The 22409-nt window shown below is 42.6% G+C and overlaps 1 protein-coding gene across 1 annotated transcript in view; it reads left to right on the forward strand.

Annotated features, from left to right (window-relative positions):
- The first annotated feature begins 868 nt into the window (after positions 1-868).
- The window catches only part of LOC139446486 (uncharacterized), a 54487-nt gene continuing 32946 nt past the window's right edge, over positions 869-22409 (forward strand). The window contains exons 1-6 of the mRNA XM_071227795.1: positions 869-887; positions 3386-3462; positions 3781-3984; positions 9080-9313; positions 14413-14646; positions 19746-19979. Of these exons, the coding sequence (XP_071083896.1) occupies positions 869-887; positions 3386-3462; positions 3781-3984; positions 9080-9313; positions 14413-14646; positions 19746-19979 (1002 nt within the window). The remainder of the gene's footprint in view (positions 888-3385; positions 3463-3780; positions 3985-9079; positions 9314-14412; positions 14647-19745; positions 19980-22409) is intronic.

Raw genomic sequence — 22409 nt, forward strand, 5'->3', positions numbered from 1 at the left:
GGTGAAATGGGGTTTAAAAATTTAGATAAATTTTAAGAATAAAAGGGGGCTTTTGCTCCTCGACTAGTGCTTATTTTTCAGTCCAGGTATAGACGTAGTAATTAGTGCCTTGTATGAGACTGGGACAATTAGGGTACTCATGAACTCTTAGATAGATATAGGCTACATACAATTCGATCAAGCAAACAAAGTTATGTTTGAAAAACTTAAACCAAACCGACAAGGACTGCCAATTTGACCAGGTCTAGTCTCCCCTTGAATGTTTAGACACGAACATCCCAATATATCCCCATGCATATGCACGTCCATGAATCCAAGTGAATGAGTATGGTTTTAGCAATATTTCAACCATATCACGGCGGGGGACCACCGAAATGGGCTCCACACATTGTACCCATGTAGGGAATCGAACCCGGGTCTCGGCGTTACGAGCGAACGCTTTAACCACTAGGCTACCACACTGCCCCCCGTGACTCCAAAGTCAACATGTGGCTGAGAGAGTATCGTTCGCTACTAATAGCAACACTTCCCCCATGTCGCGGCAGGGAGGCACAAATAATGGACTTTTCACGTTTTATTCATCATGTATGTTCATCTTGAACATTGAGTGGGAACAGAAGGGACACGTTACTCCTATGTCGACTTGGGAGATTTACAGCGTGTAGCTGTATATTGAACGGAACAACCTAATACTTTAATAGTAGTATACTAATAGTAGTAATAGTAATTGTAGTGGTGGTATAAATATACGGCCTACCCATAATCATGTTTGATTTAAAAAGTAGGGAAGCTTAAAAGCAAATTGAGGCGTTTAATCTTGACCAGATGGTAGATCAGGTTCACTGACCAAATACATGCACGGACAAAAATGCTGAATGTCAAAACAGGTCAGTCATTACGAGCAGGCGAACACGTACTTTGCCTTACAATTAAAGAGGCTGTCAACCCCCTTTTGGTACGCGGGATTCAGGGGTCCATTTAAAGGGTATTGGGGATTCAGCAATGTGGTACGCGGGACGCACATACAATCGCATGTGGTTCGCAGATTTAACATTTAAATAAAAATAATGGTGCACGTAAATATTTCATTTATATTTTAATTTTTTATAGATATTTTTTTTATCAAGTAAACCTCAAGCAACGCCCTTTTGTCAGTGCCTTTGATATTTGTGTAAAGTACTTGGTATACGGGATTCAGGGTTGAGCAATGAGACTCAGAGTGAAAAATTAGATGGTTTTCGGGATTCAGGGGAGTGGGGCTTGGCAGTCTCGTTAAACAGCCGGGACCCTGCCTTGGCATTTGGATGAGTGGTAATACAGCTGGAAATATTATGTAGAGCCGGCGTTAAATTCTTAAACGAATCAGGAATACAATAAACAAAGTGATGCCACAGGCAAGTTAATTAGCTTATATATCATGTGTGTTTGTGGGGAATGGATGGACCGCTCCCTTATCCAGCTTCTTCTCGGCCAATGAGCAAAGGGAGGCCACTCTTGTCGGCTTATTAGTGCGAGTTTAGTGCTTACACACAACCAAATATTTTCCAACATACTTCTATAATAACGTTATATTTTTTTTAAAAATAGTTAAGCATTCAACAGCTATTACCTGTACACATGTGCAGTGTCTGGTCTTAGAGCAGCAATAACCAAAAAAAAAATGACTTGCTTAGCCAGCTCCTTTTCCGAGTACAGGAAGCTAAACACACTACCCCCAGTTCCGCGCCAAATGTCAACCTACTTGAAAATATCGTGGTCACATCAAACATAAGTCATCATGTTGAAAAAGTACTAATTACAGAAAAACATGGCCAGTTTTAATAACTGGATGGATGTACATTTAAATGACATAAACATCTTACACAATATCATCCAAGCACAGCCTGCAGATATCTCTCGATCTGCATTGAAGACAACTGGTTCTGATTGGCTGGAGTAGACCCTAGTAGCAAAGAGTTTTCAAGACCAATTGCGCAGCTTGTCTGTCAGCAGCAATTAGGGAAGCTACCGGCAACCTTAAACGTACATCACGAGCTACACACCAGCAGACCGTTCCCAGGTCGGATGAATTGTCTTTGCCAGCAATTAGATACGTTCCCCAGTTAGCCAGTTAATACTCACGGTCAAAACAAACACAACCCGGCCTTCATTTTATCACCGACGGAAACCATGACAACGGCCGTCTAACCAGGATCATCTGCTTCCTTTTTATTTAGTCGTTTGCTTCTGCGCCGACAGTTTAGGACTTTCTTCCAGTCTTTATCACAACAAAAGGCCCCGTCCAGAAAACTTATCCTCTATATTTCAGCATCATGTAAATACCGTTAATAACGAAGTATAATTGGCCATTATAATCGGGACTGCAAGTGTATAGACTGTAACGTCTGTTTCTTATATAAACATCTATGAAATAGCGAAAAAAAAAAGGAATCGGAAGGCACAGCTCTTTCCAACTGAAAACGAATCCTAAACTTTTCTTATTGGTACAAATCTTAACACGGCTTTAGAGAGTGAATTGTATGTTTTTAACAGCTAACAGGTACGACTTGGTGGTGAACTACCATATATCCGGCGTTTGAGTATATAGGCAAAGGTTTGAAACCTAAAAGCCGCCAAGTGTTTGGCTCCATGGCATGCAGCTACACCTGGCTGTTTGACGTTGCCGGAAATGGACGATGACGCCTCGTTCTGACTTCGTCTCCATAACATAGTAACCGTTGTCGTTGCCAACGTCCCTTTCTGTGTTTAACAGATTCACTATCGCTCTTGCTTGCTATCGCTCTGCATTTCGTTGACTACAACATGGTTTCGAGGACTTCTACTAACAAGATGTTTACTAGGCTGCATATTCAAGGTATTTAAGAAGACAGTTATTGTATTTTAAAGTGTTAGTATGTAGATTTACACTGAAATTGGACGTTGTTCACCAGCAGGATCGGTGGGGATGACTCTGGCCGCCATTTGCAATTTGTGAAACTTCAGAAATCTGTATCTTGTCAATGTCTTTTACTCGACTGAAATGAGAGCTGTTGGTAATTAAATATGACGGACGATGTTGTTAAATTACTACAGATGTTTCTTTCATATGTATGAGACTTGACTTTGATACATTTATATTTGTAAACTTCTCTTTCAAAGTGCGGCCTATTACTGAAAGATGCACTGTGTATCAACATAACGATTAAATGCCCGTTTTATTTCCTTGAACGCATTCTCGTGGCCCTAACGTGTCCCCAAAAGGTTTCTATAAACCCTAGGGTGTATATTATCGGAATCTGCTTGACTCGCTATCCATCAGACCCCCCCCCCCCAAATAGTTTTGCTTCCATTGTACACGCCATGTAGGTAGAGTGCATTAAAAATGTGTTGTTTTGGTGATTTTCAGCACGGGAAGATATGATCCGGTATCATGTCACTCCTGCTGCAAGTTTATGGCCGTCGCTGGATGAGGAATCCGACTGTGTATGTATCTTATCTACCTGTTCTTCAGATTCAACCGAATTGCTTGCTTCTTTTGTCCTTGTATCGATGTCCTCGTACGCATACTAGTGACATTATATTATATTTCCACCGTTATGGTGTGCTGAAAATGAGTCCCAGGGTACACCTCTCCCATTTACACAATAAGATTTCTTTCTAACAGTCTATCAGCTTGTCTCATAACATGTGTAACCTGGGGCATTGCGCTCTGACTTTCTCTTGCAATTTGTCTTTGAAAACCTCCATAAAACCTCGCCCAATGACCTTCCTTTCTCCCTCCCTCCCCCATCACTGATGTAGCGTCCCCAGGCTGCGTCCCCGACCCCCTCTCCCAATCCTCTGAGTGTTTTCACCCCGTTCTGGGCCCGCCCTGACCACGGCGAGACGCTCCCTGCCCCAGTCACCATCACCTACGTCGATTATTACCCTGCCCCTAGTGACGACGACAGTGACTACTGGGTCTATGAGGATGAGGATGACGACAGCTTCGTGGAGGACCGAGAGGTTCATCCTCTGAGGAAGACACTGAGGAGAGTGGCTGCCTTCTGGAGGAGAATCTTCTCGTAGATTTCTCATCCAGTGTGCTTGTGTGTGTGCTTGCATGTGTATATGTATGTGTGTAAGTGTGTGCTCGCGCGTGCGAGAGGGCGTGTTTTGAATGTGTGATTGGATGTAAGTGTGTATGTGTGTGAGGGTGCGTTTTGTCTGATTTGGTGTGCGTGTGAGAGGATGAGTTTTGCATGAGTGATTGGGTGGAAGTTTGTTTTAGTATGGTGGATTTTGCATATGTGATTGCATGAGTGTGCATGCGAGATGTGTTTTGCATGATTGTGTGATTGTGTGTGCATGTGAGAGGGTGTGTTTTGCATGTGTAATTGTATTCTGCATGTGAGAGGGTGTGTTTTGCATGTGTTATTGTATTCTGCATGTAATAGTGTGTGTTTTGCATGTGTGATTGTGTGTGCATGTGAAGGGTGTGTTTTGCATGTGTGATTGTGTGTGCATGTGAGAGGGTGTGTTTTGCATGTGTGATTGTGTGTGCATGTGACAGGGTTTGTTTTGCATGTGTAATAAATTGTATTCTGCATGTGAGAGGGTGTGTTTTGCATGTGTAATTGTATTCTGCATGTGAGAGGGTGTAATTTGCATGCGTGCTTGTGTGTGCATGTGAGAGGGTGTGTTTTGTATGTGTAATTGTATTCTGCATGTGAGAGGGTGTGTTTTGCATGTGTGATTGTGTGTACATGTGAGAGGGTGTGTTTTGCATGTGTAATTGTATTCTGCATGTGAGAGGGTGTGTTTTGCATGTGTAATTGTATTCTGCATGTGAGAGGGTGTGTTTTGTATGCGTGATTGTGTATGCATGTGAGAGGGTGTGTTTTGCATGTGTGATTTAGTGTGAGTGTGTATGGGTGATGTAGATGTGTTTTGCGTGCATGTTCGGGTGTAAGTGATTTTGTGTGAAATAATGTTTTTTGGTGCTCCTCTAATAAACTGTTCTCCCTTTTGGTCTATTTTGGCTACATCCTTTTGGCTTATTTGTGGACTCACTCTTTCGATCTAGTATGTTTTGGCATACCCTTTGGCTGACATTTCCAAGTTTATTTGTCTTCTAACAAGAGGACTGTTCTTCCTTTTTGGCCCCGATTCAGATACTTTCTTTTGGCACTCGCCATTCTATTTCTTGGTTATATCTAAATAAATATTAATGAATGGTATACACAAGAGTCTGTTTTCCTTCCTTCCTTGGATCTTATAACGACAAGATGACAGCAACACAGCAGGAGAGGCGGCTGAACCGAGTGTGGTCTTAAGATATCTTGAAGTTGTTATACATGGTAAACTAATTAACAAATGAAGAAATTAAGGGGGTCATTTGCCCTATCCCGCTGTGTTGCTGTCTTCTAGCCAAGAGTATTCTACTAGAAGTCTGTGATGGCAAACCCGAAGTTGCCCTAGCTACGAAGTTGATGTCAGAACACTGGTTATTTTACGATCACTTCACTTACTATAAGTTTCACGAAAACGTGAATGATCGAGAGTAGTCTCCCTTCGCTGTTTGTGACTGTTTTACCGCTACCGTCTTTAGATATTTAGATATATTTTAAGACTGAAAGAGGTCTTGTGCTCCTCGACAAGCGCTTATTTTCAGTCCAGGTATAGACGTAGTAATTAGTGCCTTGTATGAGACTGGGACAATTAGGGTACTCATGAACTCTTAGATAGATATAGGCTACATACAATTCGATGAAGCAAACCAAAATTATGTTTGAAAAACTTGAACCCAACCGACTAGGACTGCCAATTTGACCAGGTCTAGTCTCCACTTGAATGTTTAGACACGAAAATCCCAATATCCCCATGCATATGCACGTCCATGACTCCAAGTGAGTGAGTATGGTTTTACGCCGGTTTTAGCAATATTTCAATGGCGGGGGACACCAGAAATGGCCTTCACACACTGTACTACTAGTATGGGGAATCGAGCCCGGGTCTTTGGCGTGACGAGCGAACGCTTTAACCACTAGGCTACCCAACCGCCCCCCGTGACTCCAAAGTCAATAAGTGGCTGAGTGAGTATCGTTCGCTCCTAATAGCAACACTTCCCCCATGTCGCGGCAGGGAGGCACAAATAATGTACTTCTCACGTTTTATTCATCATGTATGTTCATCTTGAACATTGAGTGGGAACAGAAGGGACACGTTACTTCCATGTCGACCTGGGAGATTTACAGCGTGTAGCTGTATATTGGACGGAACAACCTAATAAATTAAATCCCTTTTGGTACGCGGGATTCAGGGGTCCCTTTAGAGGGTATTAGGGATTCAGCAGTGTGGTACGCGGGACCCGAATAAAATCGCATTTGGTACGCAGATTTAACATTTAAATAAAAAATAATGGTGCACGTAAATATTTCCTTTATATATATATATATATAGTTTTTTTTAGATATTTTTTTAGCAAGTAAACCTCAAGCCACACCCTTGTGTCAATGCTTTTGAGATTTGTGTTAAGTAGTTGGTATTCGGGATACAGGGTTGAGCAATGAGACTCAGAGTGAGAAATTAGATGGTTTTCGGGATTCAGGGGAGTGGGGCTTGGCAGTCTCGTTAAACAGCCGGGACCCTGCCTTGGCATTTGGATGAGCGGTAATACAGCTGGAAATAGCATGTAGAGGCGGCGTTAAATTCATAAACGAATCATGTATACAAAAAACAAAGTAATGCTACAGGCAAGTTAATAAGCTTATATCTCATGTGTATTTGTGGGGAATGGATGGACCGGTCCCATATGCAGCTTCTTCTGGACCAATGAGCAAGGGGAGACCACTCCTGTCGGCTTATTAGTGAGAGTTTTGTGGTTACACACAACCAAATGTTTTCCCACAGACTTCTATAATAAAGTTATATTTAAAAAATAATAATTAAGCATTCAACAGTTATTACCTGTACGTGTGTGCACAGTCTGGCCATGACTTGCTTAGCCAGCTCCTTTTCCAAGAACAGGAAGCTAAACACACCACCCCCAGTTCCGCGCCAAATGTCACCTACTTGAAAATATCTGTGGTCACATCAAACATAAGTCATCATGTTGACAAAGACAGTACTAAATATAGAAAAACATGGCCAGTTTTAATAACTGGATGGATGTACATTGCAAAGACATAAAAATCTTCCACAATATCATCCAAGCACAGCCTGCAGATATCTCTCGATCTGCATTGAAGACTCCCTACCAATAGGCACAGTCGCAACTGGTTCTGATTGGCTGGAGTAGAACCTAGTAGACGAACTGCGCAGCTTGTCTTCCAGCAGCAATTAGTGCAGCTACCGGCAACCTTAAACGTACATCACGAGCTACACACCAGTAGACCGTTCCCAGGTCGGATGAATTGTCTTTGCCAGAAATAAGATACGTTCACCAGTTAGCCAGTTGATACTCGGGGTCAAAACAAACACAACCTGGCCTTCATTCTATCACCGACGGAAACCATGACAACGGCCGTCTGACCAGGATCATCTGCTTCCTTTTATTTAGACGTTTGCTTCTGCGCCGACAGTTCAGGACTTTCTTCCCGTCTTTATCACAACAAAAGGCCCCGTCCAGAAATCTTATCCTCTATATTTCAGCATCATGTAAATACCGTTAATAACGAAGTATAATTGGCCATTATAATCGGGACTGCAAGTGTATAGACTGCAACGTCTGTTTCTTATATAAACATCTATGAAATAGCGAAAAAAAAGGAATCGGAAGGCACAGATCTTTCCAACTGAAAACGAATCCTAAACTTTTCTTATTGGTACAAAACTTAACACGGCTTTAGAGAGTGAATAGTTTCTTTTCAACAGCTAACAGGCACGACTTGGTAGTGAACTACCATATATCCGACGTTTGAGTATATAGGCAAAGGTTTGAAACCTAAAAGTCGCCAAGTGTTTGGCCCCATGGCATGCAGCTACACCTGGCTGTTTGACGTTGCCGGAAATGGACGATGACGCCTCGTTCTGACTTCGTCTCCATAACATAGTAACCGTTGTCGTTGCCAACGTCCCCTTCTGTTTTTAACAGATTCACTATCGCTCTTGCTTGCTATCGCTCTGCATTTCGTTGACTACAACATGGTTTCGAGGACTTCTACTAACAAGATGTTTACAAGGCTGCATATTCAAGGTATTTAAGAAGACAGTTATTGTATTTTAAAGTGTTAATATGTAGATTTACACTGAAATTGGACGTTGTTCACCAGCAGGATCGGTGAGGATGACTGGCCGCCATTTGCAATTTGTGAAACTTCAGAAATCTGTATCTTGTCAATGTCATTTCTGCGACTGAAATGAGAGCTGTTGGTATTTACATCTGACGGACGATGTTGTTAAATTGCTACAGATGTTTTTTTCATATATATAAGACTTAACTTTGGTACATTTATATTTGTAAACTTCTCTTTCAAACGTGCGGGCTATTACTTAAAGATGCACTGTGTATCAACACAACGATTAAATGTCCGTTTTATTTCCTTGAACGCATTCGTGGCCTATACGTGTCCCCAAAAGGTTTCTATTAACCCAAGGGTGTTTATTATCAGAATCTGATTGACTCGCTATCCTTCAGACGGCCCCCAAATCATTTTGCCTCCATTGTTCACGTCATGTATATGTAAAGTGCATTTAAATGTGTTGTTTTGGTGATTTTCAGCACGGGAAGATATGATCCGGTATCATGTCACTCCTGCTGCGAGTTTATGGCCGTCGCTGGATGAGAAATCCGACTGTGTATGTATTTTATCTACCTGTTCTTCAGATTCGACCGAATAGCTTGCTTCTTTTGTCCTTGTATCGATGTCCTCTTACGCATACCAGTGACATGTTATCATATTTCCACCGTTATGGTGTGCTGAAAATGAGTCCCAGGGTACCCCTCTCCCATTTACACAATAACAGTCTATCAACTTGTTTCTCGTGGGCTACCGTCTCATAGCATGTGTAACCAGGGTCATTGCACTCTGACTTTCTCTTGCAATTTGTCTTTGAAAACCTCCTTAAAACCTCGCCCAATGACCTTCCTTTCTCCCTCCCTCCCCCATCACTGATGTAGCGTCCCCAGGCTGCGTCCCCGACTCCCTCTCCCAATCCTCTGAGTGTTTTCACCCCGTTCTGGGCCCGCCCTGACCACGGCGAGACGCTCCCTGCCCCAGTCACCATCACATACGTCGATTATTACCCTGCCCCTAGTGACGACGACAGTGACTACTGGGTCTATGAGGATGAGGACGACGACAGCTTCGTGGAGGACCGAGAGGTTCATCCTCTGAGGAAGACACTGAGGAGAGTGGCTGCCTTCTGGAGGAGAATCTTCTCGTAGATTTCTCATCCAGTGTGCTTGTGTGTGTGCTTGCATGTGTATATGTATGTGTGTAAGTGTGTGCGCGCGCGTGCGAGAGGGCGTGTTTTGCATGTGTGATTGGATGTAAGTGTGTATGTGTGTGAGGGTGCGTTTTGTCTGATTTGGTGTGCGTGTGAGAGGATGAGTTTTGCATGAGTGATTGGGTGGAAATGTGTTTTAGTATGGTGGATTTTGCATGTGTGATTGCATGGTGGTGTATGCGAGATGTGTTTTGCATGATTGTGTGATTGTGTGTGCACATGAGAGGGCGTGTTTTGCATGTGTGATTGTGTGTGCATGTGAGAGGGTGTGTTTTGCATGTGTAATTGTGTGTGCATGTGAGAGGATAGGTTTTGCATGTGTGATTGTGTGTGCATGTGAGAGGGTTTGTTTTGCATGTGTAATTGTGTGTGCATGTGAGAGTGTGTGTTTTGCATGTGTGATTGTGTGTGCATGTGAGAGGGTTTGTTTTGCATGTGTAATTGTGTGTGCATGTGAGAGGGTTTGTTTTGCATGTGTAATAAATTGTATTCTGCATGTGAGAGGGTGTGTTTTGCATGTGTAATTGTATTCTGCATGTGAGAGGGTGTGTTTTGCATGTGTAATTGTATTCTGCATGTGAGAGGGTGTGTTTTGCATGTGTAATTGTATTCTGCATGTGAGAGGGTGTGTTTTGCATGTGTAATTGTGTGTACATGTGAGAGGGTGTGTTTTGCATGTGTAATTGTATTCTGCATGTGAGAGGGTGTGTTTTGCATGTGTAATTGTATTCTGCATGTGAGAGGGTGTGTTTTGTATGCGTGATTGTGTATGCATGTGAGAGGGTGTGTTTTGCATGTGTGATTTAGTGTGAGTGTGTATGGGTGATGTTGATGTGTTTTGCGTGCATGTTCGGGTTTAAATGATTTTGAGTGAGAGGATGTTTTTTGGTGCTCGTCTAATAAACTGTTCTCCCTTTTGGTCTATTTTGGCTACATCCTTTTGGCTTATTTGTGGACTCACTCTTTCGATCTAGTATGTTTTGGCATACCCTTTGGCTGACATTTCCAAGTTTATTTGTCTTCTAACAAGAGGACTGTTCTTCCTTTTTGGCCCCGATTCAGATACTTTCTTTTGGCACTTGCCATTCTATTTCTTGATAATATCTAAATAAATATTAATGAATGGTATACACAAGAGTCTGTTTTCCTTCCTTCCTTGGATCTTATAACGACAAGATGACAGCAACACAGCAGGAGAGGCGGCTGAACCGAGTCTGGTCTTAAGATATCTTGAAGTTGTTATACATGGTAAACTAATTAACAAATGAAGAAATTAAGGGGGTCATTTGCCCTATCCCGCTGTGTTGCTGTCTTCTAGCCAAGAGTATTCTACTAGAAGTCTGTGATGACAAACCCGAAGTTGCCCTAGCTACGAAGTTGATGTCAGAACACTGGTTATTTTACGATCACTTCACTTACTATAAGTTTCACGAAAACGTGAATGATCGAGAGTAGTCTCCCTTCGCTGTTTGTGACTGTTTTACCGCTACCGTCTTTAGATATTTAGATATATTTTAAGACTGAAAGAGGTCCTGTGCTCCTCGACAAGCGCTTATTTTCAGTCCAGGTATAGACGTAGTAATTAGTGCCTTGTATGAGACTGGGACAATTAGGGTACTCATGAACTCTTAGATAGACATAGACTACATACAATTCCATCAAGCAAACAAAGTTATGTTTGAAAAACTTGAACCCAACCGACTAGGACTGCCAATTTGACCAGGTCTAGTCTCCACTTGAATGTTTAGACACGAAAATCCCAATATCCCCATGCATATGCACGTCCATGACTCCAAGTGAGTGAGTATGGTTTTACGCCGGTTTTAGCAATATTTCAATGGCGGGGGACACCAGAAATGGCCTTCACACACTGTACTACTAGTATGGGGAATCGAGCCCGGGTCTTTGGCGTGACGAGCGAACGCTTTAACCACTAGGCTACCCAACCGCCCCCCGTGACTCCAAAGTCAATAAGTGGCTGAGTGAGTATCGTTCGCTCCTAATAGCAACACTTCCCCCATGTCGCGGCAGGGAGGCACAAATAATGTACTTCTCACGTTTTATTCATCATGTATGTTCATCTTGAACATTGAGTGGGAACAGAAGGGACACGTTACTTCCATGTCGACCTGGGAGATTTACAGCGTGTAGCTGTATATTGGACGGAACAACCTAATAAATTAAATCCCTTTTGGTACGCGGGATTCAGGGGTCCCTTTAGAGGGTATTAGGGATTCAGCAGTGTGGTACGCGGGACCCGAATAAAATCGCATTTGGTACGCAGATTTAACATTTAAATAAAAAATAATGGTGCACGTAAATATTTCCTTTATATATATATATAGTTTTTTTTAGATATTTTTTTAGCAAGTAAACCTCAAGCCACACCCTTGTGTCAATGCTTTTGAGATTTGTGTTAAGTAGTTGGTATTCGGGATACAGGGTTGAGCAATGAGACTCAGAGTGAGAAATTAGATGGTTTTCGGGATTCAGGGATGTGGGGCTTGGCAGTCTCGTTAAACAGCCGGGACCCTGCCTTGGCATTTGGATGAGCGGTAATACAGCTGGAAATAGCATGTAGAGGCGGCGTTAAATTCATAAACGAATCATGTATACAAAAAACAAAGTAATGCTACAGGCAAGTTAATAAGCTTATATCTCATGTGTATTTGTGGGGAATGGATGGACCGGTCCCATATGCAGCTTCTTCTGGACCAATGAGCAAGGGGAGACCACTCCTGTCGGCTTATTAGTGAGAGTTTTGTGGTTACACACAACCAAATGTTTTCCCACAGACTTCTATAATAAAGTTATATTTAAAAAATAATAATTAAGCATTCAACAGTTATTACCTGTACGTGTGTGCACAGTCTGGCCATGACTTGCTTAGCCAGCTCCTTTTCCAAGTACAGGAAGCTAAACACACCACCCCCAGTTCCGCGCCAAATGTCACCTACTTGAAAATATCTGTGGTCACATCAAACATAAGTCATCATGTTGAAAAAGACAGTACTAAATATAGAAAAACATGGCCAGTTTTAATAACTGGATGGATGTACATTGCAAAGACATAAAAATCTTCCACAATATCATCCAAGCACAGCCTGCAGATATCTCTCGATCTGCATTGAAGACTCCCTACCAATAGGCACAGTCGCAACTGGTTCTGATTGGCTGGAGTAGAACCTAGTAGACGAACTGCGCAGCTTGTCTTCCAGCAGCAATTAGTGCAGCTACCGGCAACCTTAAACGTACATCACGAGCTACACACCAGTAGACCGTTCCCAGGTCGGATGAATTGTCTTTGCCAGAAATAAGATACGTTCACCAGTTAGCCAGTTGATACTCGGGGTCAAAACAAACACAACCTGGCCTTCATTCTATCACCGACGGAAACCATGACAACGGCCGTCTGACCAGGATCATCTGCTTCCTTTTATTTAGACGTTTGCTTCTGCGCCGACAGTTCAGGACTTTCTTCCCGTCTTTATCACAACAAAAGGCCCCGTCCAGAAATCTTATCCTCTATATTTCAGCATCATGTAAATACCGTTAATAACGAAGTATAATTGGCCATTATAATCGGGACTGCAAGTGTATAGACTGCAACGTCTGTTTCTTATATAAACATCTATGAAATAGCGAAAAAAAAGGAATCGGAAGGCACAGATCTTTCCAACTGAAAACGAATCCTAAACTTTTCTTATTGGTACAAAACTTAACACGGCTTTAGAGAGTGAATAGTTTCTTTTCAACAGCTAACAGGCACGACTTGGTAGTGAACTACCATATATCCGACGTTTGAGTATATAGGCAAAGGTTTGAAACCTAAAAGTCGCCAAGTGTTTGGCCCCATGGCATGCAGCTACACCTGGCTGTTTGACGTTGCCGGAAATGGACGATGACGCCTCGTTCTGACTTCGTCTCCATAACATAGTAACCGTTGTCGTTGCCAACGTCCCCTTCTGTTTTTAACAGATTCACTATCGCTCTTGCTTGCTATCGCTCTGCATTTCGTTGACTACAACATGGTTTCGAGGACTTCTACTAACAAGATGTTTACAAGGCTGCATATTCAAGGTATTTAAGAAGACAGTTATTGTATTTTAAAGTGTTAATATGTAGATTTACACTGAAATTGGACGTTGTTCACCAGCAGGATCGGTGAGGATGACTGGCCGCCATTTGCAATTTGTGAAACTTCAGAAATCTGTATCTTGTCAATGTCATTTCTGCGACTGAAATGAGAGCTGTTGGTATTTACATCTGACGGACGATGTTGTTAAATTGCTACAGATGTTTTTTTCATATATATAAGACTTAACTTTGGTACATTTATATTTGTAAACTTCTCTTTCAAACGTGCGGGCTATTACTTAAAGATGCACTGTGTATCAACACAACGATTAAATGTCCGTTTTATTTCCTTGAACGCATTCGTGGCCTATACGTGTCCCCAAAAGGTTTCTATTAACCCAAGGGTGTTTATTATCAGAATCTGATTGACTCGCTATCCTTCAGACGGCCCCCAAATCATTTTGCCTCCATTGTTCACGTCATGTATATGTAAAGTGCATTTAAATGTGTTGTTTTGGTGATTTTCAGCACGGGAAGATATGATCCGGTATCATGTCACTCCTGCTGCGAGTTTATGGCCGTCGCTGGATGAGAAATCCGACTGTGTATGTATTTTATCTACGTGTTCTTCAGATTCGACCGAATAGCTTGCTTCTTTTGTCCTTGTATCGATGTCCTCTTACGCATACCAGTGACATGTTATCATATTTCCACCGTTATGGTGTGCTGAAAATGAGTCCCAGGGTACCCCTCTCCCATTTACACAATAACAGTCTATCAACTTGTTTCTCGTGGGCTACCGTCTCATAGCATGTGTAACCAGGGTCATTGCACTCTGACTTTCTCTTGCAATTTGTCTTTGAAAACCTCCTTAAAACCTCGCCCAATGACCTTCCTTTCTCCCTCCCTCCCCCATCACTGATGTAGCGTCCCCAGGCTGCGTCCCCGACTCCCTCTCCCAATCCTCTGAGTGTTTTCACCCCGTTCTGGGCCCGCCCTGACCACGGCGAGACGCTCCCTGCCCCAGTCACCATCACATACGTCGATTATTACCCTGCCCCTAGTGACGACGACAGTGACTACTGGGTCTATGAGGATGAGGACGACGACAGCTTCGTGGAGGACCGAGAGGTTCATCCTCTGAGGAAGACACTGAGGAGAGTGGCTGCCTTCTGGAGGAGAATCTTCTCGTAGATTTCTCATCCAGTGTGCTTGTGTGTGTGCTTGCATGTGTATATGTATGTGTGTAAGTGTGTGCGCGCGCGTGCGAGAGGGCGTGTTTTGCATGTGTGATTGGATGTAAGTGTGTATGTGTGTGAGGGTGCGTTTTGTCTGATTTGGTGTGCGTGTGAGAGGATGAGTTTTGCATGAGTGATTGGGTGGAAATGTGTTTTAGTATGGTGGATTTTGCATGTGTGATTGCATGGTGGTGTATGCGAGATGTGTTTTGCATGATTGTGTGATTGTGTGTGCACATGAGAGGGCGTGTTTTGCATGTGTGATTGTGTGTGCATGTGAGAGGGTGTGTTTTGCATGTGTAATTGTGTGTGCATGTGAGAGGATAGGTTTTGCATGTGTGATTGTGTGTGCATGTGAGAGGGTTTGTTTTGCATGTGTAATTGTGTGTGCATGTGAGAGTGTGTGTTTTGCATGTGTGATTGTGTGTGCATGTGACAGGGTTTGTTTTGCATGTGTAATTGTGTGTGCATGTGAGAGGGTTTGTTTTGCATGTGTAATAAATTGTATTCTGCATGTGAGAGAGTGTGTTTTGCATGTGTAATTGTATTCTGCATGTGAGAGGGTGTGTTTTGCATGTGTAATTGTATTCTGCATGTGAGAGGGTGTGTTTTGCATGTGTAATTGTATTCTGCATGTGAGAGGGTGTGTTTTGCATGTGTAATTGTGTGTACATGTGAGAGGGTGTGTTTTGCATGTGTAATTGTATTCTGCATGTGAGAGGGTGTGTTTTGCATGTGTAATTGTATTCTGCATGTGAGAGGGTGTGTTTTGTATGCGTGATTGTGTATGCATGTGAGAGGGTGTGTTTTGCATGTGTGATTTAGTGTGAGTGTGTATGGGTGATGTTGATGTGTTTTGCGTGCATGTTCGGGTTTAAATGATTTTGAGTGAGAGGATGTTTTTTGGTGCTCGTCTAATAAACTGTTCTCCCTTTTGGTCTATTTTGGCTACATCCTTTTGGCTTATTTGTGGACTCACTCTTTCGATCTAGTATGTTTTGGCATACCCTTTGGCTGACATTTCCAAGTTTATTTGTCTTCTAACAAGAGGACTGTTCTTCCTTTTTGGCCCCGATTCAGATACTTTCTTTTGGCACTTGCCATTCTATTTCTTGATAATATCTAAATAAATATTAATGAATGGTATACACAAGAGTCTGTTTTCCTTCCTTCCTTGGATCTTATAACGACAAGATGACAGCAACACAGCAGGAGAGGCGGCTGAACCGAGTCTGGTCTTAAGATATCTTGAAGTTGTTATACATGGTAAACTAATTAACAAATGAAGAAATTAAGGGGGTCATTTGCCCTATCCCGCTGTGTTGCTGTCTTCTAGCCAAGAGTATTCTACTAGAAGTCTGTGATGACAAACCCGAAGTTGCCCTAGCTACGAAGTTGATGTCAGAACACTGGTTATTTTACGATCACTTCACTTACTATAAGTTTCACGAAAACGTGAATGATCGAGAGTAGTCTCCCTTCGCTGTTTGTGACTGTTTTACCGCTACCGTCTTTAGATATTTAGATATATTTTAAGACTGAAAGAGGTCCTGTGCTCCTCGACAAGCGCTTATTTTCAGTCCAGGTATAGACGTAGTAATTAGTGCCTTGTATGAGACTGGGACAATTAGGGTACTCATGAACTCTTAGATAGACATAGACTACATACAATTCCATCAAGCAAACAAAGTTATGTTTGAAAAACTTGAACCCAACCGACTAGGACTGCCAATTTGACCAGGTCTAGTCTCCACTTGAATGTTTAGACAAGAAAATCCCAATATCCCCATGCATATGCACGTCCATGACTCCAAGTGAGTGAGTATGGTTTTACGCCGGTTTTAGCAATATTTCAATGGCGGGGGACACCAGAAATGGCCTTCACACACTGTACTACTAGTATGGGGAATCGAGCCCGGGTCTTTGGCGTGACGAGCGAACGCTTTAACCACTAGGCTACCCAACCGCCCCCCGTGACTCCAAAGTCAATAAGTGGCTGAGTGAGTATCGTTCGCTCCTAATAGCAACACTTCCCCCATGTCGCGGCAGGGAGGCACAAATAATGTACTTCTCACGTTTTATTCATCATGTATGTTCATCTTGAACATTGAGTGGGAACAGAAGGGACACGTTACTTCCATGTCGACCTGGGAGATTTACAGCGTGTAGCTGTATATTGGACGGAACAACCTAATAAATTAAATCCCTTTTGGTACGCGGGATTCAGGGGTCCCTTTAGAGGGTATTAGGGATTCAGCAGTGTGGTACGCGGGACCCGAATAAAATCGCATTTGGTACGCAGATTTAACATTTAAATAAAAAATAATGGTGCACGTAAATATTTCCTTTATATATATACATAGTTTTTTTTAGATATTTTTTTAGCAAGTAAACCTCAAGCCACACCCTTGTGTCAATGCTTTTGAGATTTGTGTTAAGTAGTTGGTATTCGGGATACAGGGTTGAGCAATGAGACTCAGAGTGAGAAATTAGATGGTTTTCGGGATTCAGGGGAGTGGGGCTTGGCAGTCTCGTTAAACAGCCGGGACCCTGCCTTGGCATTTGGATGAGCGGTAATACAGCTGGAAATAGCATGTAGAGGCGGCGTTAAATTCATAAACGAATCATGTATACAAAAAACAAAGTAATGCTACAGGCAAGTTAATAAGCTTATATCTCATGTGTATTTGTGGGGAATGGATGGACCGGTCCCATATCCAGCTTCTTCTGGACCAATGAGCAAGGGGAGACCACTCCTGTCGGCTTATTAGTGAGAGTTTTGTGGTTACACACAACCAAATGTTTTCCCACAGACTTCTATAATAAAGTTATATTTAAAAAATAATAATTAAGCATTCAACAGTTATTACCTGTACGTGTGTGCACAGTCTGGCCATGACTTGCTCAGCCAGCTCCTTTTCCAAGTACAGGAAGCTAAACACACCACCCCCAGTTCCGCGCCAAATGTCACCTACTTGAAAATATCTGTGGTCACATCAAACATAAGTCATCATGTTGAAAAAGACAGTACTAAATATAGAAAAACATGGCCAGTTTTAATAACTGGATGGATGTACATTGCAAAGACATAAAAATCTTCCACAATATCATCCAAGCACAGCCTGCAGATATCTCTCGATCTGCATTGAAGACTCCCTACCAATAGGCACAGTCGCAACTGGTTCTGATTGGCTGGAGTAGAACCTAGTAGACGAACTGCGCAGCTTGTCTTCCAGCAGCAATTAGTGCAGCTACCGGCAACCTTAAACGTACATCACGAGCTACACACCAGTAGACCGTTCCCAGGTCGGATGAATTGTCTTTGCCAGAAATAAGATACGTTCACCAGTTAGCCAGTTGATACTCGGGGTCAAAACAAACACAACCTGGCCTTCATTCTATCACCGACGGAAACCATGACAACGGCCGTCTGACCAGGATCATCTGCTTCCTTTTATTTAGACGTTTGCTTCTGCGCCGACAGTTCAGGACTTTCTTCCCGTCTTTATCACAACAAAAGGCCCCGTCCAGAAATCTTATCCTCTATATTTCAGCATCATGTAAATACCGTTAATAACGAAGTATAATTGGCCATTATAATCGGGACTGCAAGTGTATAGACTGCAACGTCTGTTTCTTATATAAACATCTATGAAATAGCGAAAAAAAAGGAATCGGAAGGCACAGATCTTTCCAACTGAAAACGAATCCTAAACTTTTCTTATTGGTACAAAACTTAACACGGCTTTAGAGAGTGAATAGTTTCTTTTCAACAGCTAACAGGCACGACTTGGTAGTGAACTACCATATATCCGACGTTTGAGTATATAGGCAAAGGTTTGAAACCTAAAAGTCGCCAAGTGTTTGGCCCCATGGCATGCAGCTACACCTGGCTGTTTGACGTTGCCGGAAATGGACGATGACGCCTCGTTCTGACTTCGTCTCCATAACATAGTAACCGTTGTCGTTGCCAACGTCCCCTTCTGTTTTTAACAGATTCACTATCGCTCTTGCTTGCTATCGCTCTGCATTTCGTTGACTACAACATGGTTTCGAGGACTTCTACTAACAAGATGTTTACAAGGCTGCATATTCAAGGTATTTAAGAAGACAGTTATTGTATTTTAAAGTGTTAATATGTAGATTTACACTGAAATTGGACGTTGTTCACCAGCAGGATCGGTGAGGATGACTGGCCGCCATTTGCAATTTGTGAAACTTCAGAAATCTGTATCTTGTCAATGTCATTTCTGCGACTGAAATGAGAGCTGTTGGTATTTACATCTGACGGACGATGTTGTTAAATTGCTACAGATGTTTTTTTCATATATATAAGACTTAACTTTGGTACATTTATATTTGTAAACTTCTCTTTCAAACGTGCGGGCTATTACTTAAAGATGCACTGTGTATCAACACAACGATTAAATGTCCGTTTTATTTCCTTGAACGCATTCGTGGCCTATACGTGTCCCCAAAAGGTTTCTATTAACCCAAGGGTGTTTATTATCAGAATCTGATTGACTCGCTATCCTTCAGACGGCCCCCAAATCATTTTGCCTCCATTGTTCACGTCATGTATATGTAAAGTGCATTTAAATGTGTTGTTTTGGTGATTTTCAGCACGGGAAGATATGATCCGGTATCATGTCACTCCTGCTGCGAGTTTATGGCCGTCGCTGGATGAGAAATCCGACTGTGTATGTATTTTATCTACGTGTTCTTCAGATTCGACCGAATAGCTTGCTTCTTTTGTCCTTGTATCGATGTCCTCTTACGCATACCAGTGACATGTTATCATATTTCCACCGTTATGGTGTGCTGAAAATGAGTCCCAGGGTACCCCTCTCCCATTTACACAATAACAGTCTATCAACTTGTTTCTCGTGGGCTACCGTCTCATAGCATGTGTAACCAGGGGCATTGCACTCTGACTTTCTCTTGCAATTTGTCTTTGAAAACCTCCTTAAAACCTCGCCCAATGACCTTCCTTTCTCCCTCCCTCCCCCATCACTGATGTAGCGTCCCCAGGCTGCGTCCCCGACTCCCTCTCCCAATCCTCTGAGTGTTTTCACCCCGTTCTGGGCCCGCCCTGACCACGGCGAGACGCTCCCTGCCCCAGTCACCATCACATACGTCGATTATTACCCTGCCCCTAGTGACGACGACAGTGACTACTGGGTCTATGAGGATGAGGACGACGACAGCTTCGTGGAGGACCGAGAGGTTCATCCTCTGAGGAAGACACTGAGGAGAGTGGCTGCCTTCTGGAGGAGAATCTTCTCGTAGATTTCTCATCCAGTGTGCTTGTGTGTGTGCTTGCATGTGTATATGTATGTGTGTAAGTGTGTGCGCGCGCGTGCGAGAGGGCGTGTTTTGCATGTGTGATTGGATGTAAGTGTGTATGTGTGTGAGGGTGCGTTTTGTCTGATTTGGTGTGCGTGTGAGAGGATGAGTTTTGCATGAGTGATTGGGTGCAAATGTGTTTTAGTATGGTGGATTTTGCATGTGTGATTGCATGGTGGTGTATGCGAGATGTGTTTTGCATGATTGTGTGATTGTGTGTGCACATGAGAGGGCGTGTTTTGCATGTGTGATTGTGTGTGCATGTGAGAGGGTGTGTTTTGCATGTGTAATTGTGTGTGCATGTGAGAGGATAGGTTTTGCATGTGTGATTGTGTGTGCATGTGAGAGGGTTTGTTTTGCATGTGTAATTGTGTGTGCATGTGAGAGTGTGTGTTTTGCATGTGTGATTGTGTGTGCATGTGACAGGGTTTGTTTTGCATGTGTAATTGTGTGTGCATGTGAGAGGGTTTGTTTTGCATGTGTAATAAATTGTATTCTGCATGTGAGAGGGTGTGTTTTGCATGTGTAATTGTATTCTGCATGTGAGAGGGTGTGTTTTGCATGTGTAATTGTATTCTGCATGTGAGAGGGTGTGTTTTGCATGTGTAATTGTATTCTGCATGTGAGAGGGTGTGTTTTGCATGTGTAATTGTGTGTACATGTGAGAGGGTGTGTTTTGCATGTGTAATTGTATTCTGCATGTGAGAGGGTGTGTTTTGCATGTGTAATTGTATTCTGCATGTGAGAGGGTGTGTTTTGTATGCGTGATTGTGTATGCATGTGAGAGGGTGTGTTTTGCATGTGTGATTTAGTGTGAGTGTGTATGGGTGATGTTGATGTGTTTTGCGTGCATGTTCGGGTTTAAATGATTTTGAGTGAGAGGATGTTTTTTGGTGCTCGTCTAATAAACTGTTCTCCCTTTTGGTCTATTTTGGCTACATCCTTTTGGCTTATTTGTGGACTCACTCTTTCGATCTAGTATGTTTTGGCATACCCTTTGGCTGACATTTCCAAGTTTATTTGTCTTCTAACAAGAGGACTGTTCTTCCTTTTTGGCCCCGATTCAGATACTTTCTTTTGGCACTTGCCATTCTATTTCTTGATAATATCTAAATAAATATTAATGAATGGTATACACAAGAGTCTGTTTTCCTTCCTTCCTTGGATCTTATAACGACAAGATGACAGCAACACAGCAGGAGAGGCGGCTGAACCGAGTCTGGTCTTAAGATATCTTGAAGTTGTTATACATGGTAAACTAATTAACAAATGAAGAAATTAAGGGGGTCATTTGCCCTATCCCGCTGTGTTGCTGTCTTCTAGCCAAGAGTATTCTACTAGAAGTCTGTGATGACAAACCCGAAGTTGCCCTAGCTACGAAGTTGATGTCAGAACACTGGTTATTTTACGATCACTTCACTTACTATAAGTTTCACGAAAACGTGAATGATCGAGAGTAGTCTCCCTTCGCTGTTTGTGACTGTTTTACCGCTACCGTCTTTAGATATTTAGATATATTTTAAGACTGAAAGAGGTCCTGTGCTCCTCGACAAGCGCTTATTTTCAGTCCAGGTATAGACGTAGTAATTAGTGCCTTGTATGAGACTGGGACAATTAGGGTACTCATGAACTCTTAGATAGACATAGACTACATACAATTCCATCAAGCAAACAAAGTTATGTTTGAAAAACTTGAACCCAACCGACTAGGACTGCCAATTTGACCAGGTCTAGTCTCCACTTGAATGTTTAGACAAGAAAATCCCAATATCCCCATGCATATGCACGTCCATGACTCCAAGTGAGTGAGTATGGTTTTACGCCGGTTTTAGCAATATTTCAATGGCGGGGGACACCAGAAATGGCCTTCACACACTGTACTACTAGTATGGGGAATCGAGCCCGGGTCTTTGGCGTGACGAGCGAACGCTTTAACCACTAGGCTACCCAACCGCCCCCCGTGACTCCAAAGTCAATAAGTGGCTGAGTGAGTATCGTTCGCTCCTAATAGCAACACTTCCCCCATGTCGCGGCAGGGAGGCACAAATAATGTACTTCTCACGTTTTATTCATCATGTATGTTCATCTTGAACATTGAGTGGGAACAGAAGGGACACGTTACTTCCATGTCGACCTGGGAGATTTACAGCGTGTAGCTGTATATTGGACGGAACAACCTAATAAATTAAATCCCTTTTGGTACGCGGGATTCAGGGGTCCCTTTAGAGGGTATTAGGGATTCAGCAGTGTGGTACGCGGGACCCGAATAAAATCGCATTTGGTACGCAGATTTAACATTTAAATAAAAAATAATGGTGCACGTAAATATTTCCTTTATAT

The sequence above is a fragment of the Haliotis cracherodii genome, unplaced genomic scaffold (assembly GCF_022045235.1).
Source record: "Haliotis cracherodii isolate W230 unplaced genomic scaffold, xgHalCrac1.p SCAF_6, whole genome shotgun sequence".
Classification (NCBI taxonomy): domain Eukaryota; kingdom Metazoa; phylum Mollusca; class Gastropoda; order Lepetellida; family Haliotidae; genus Haliotis; species Haliotis cracherodii.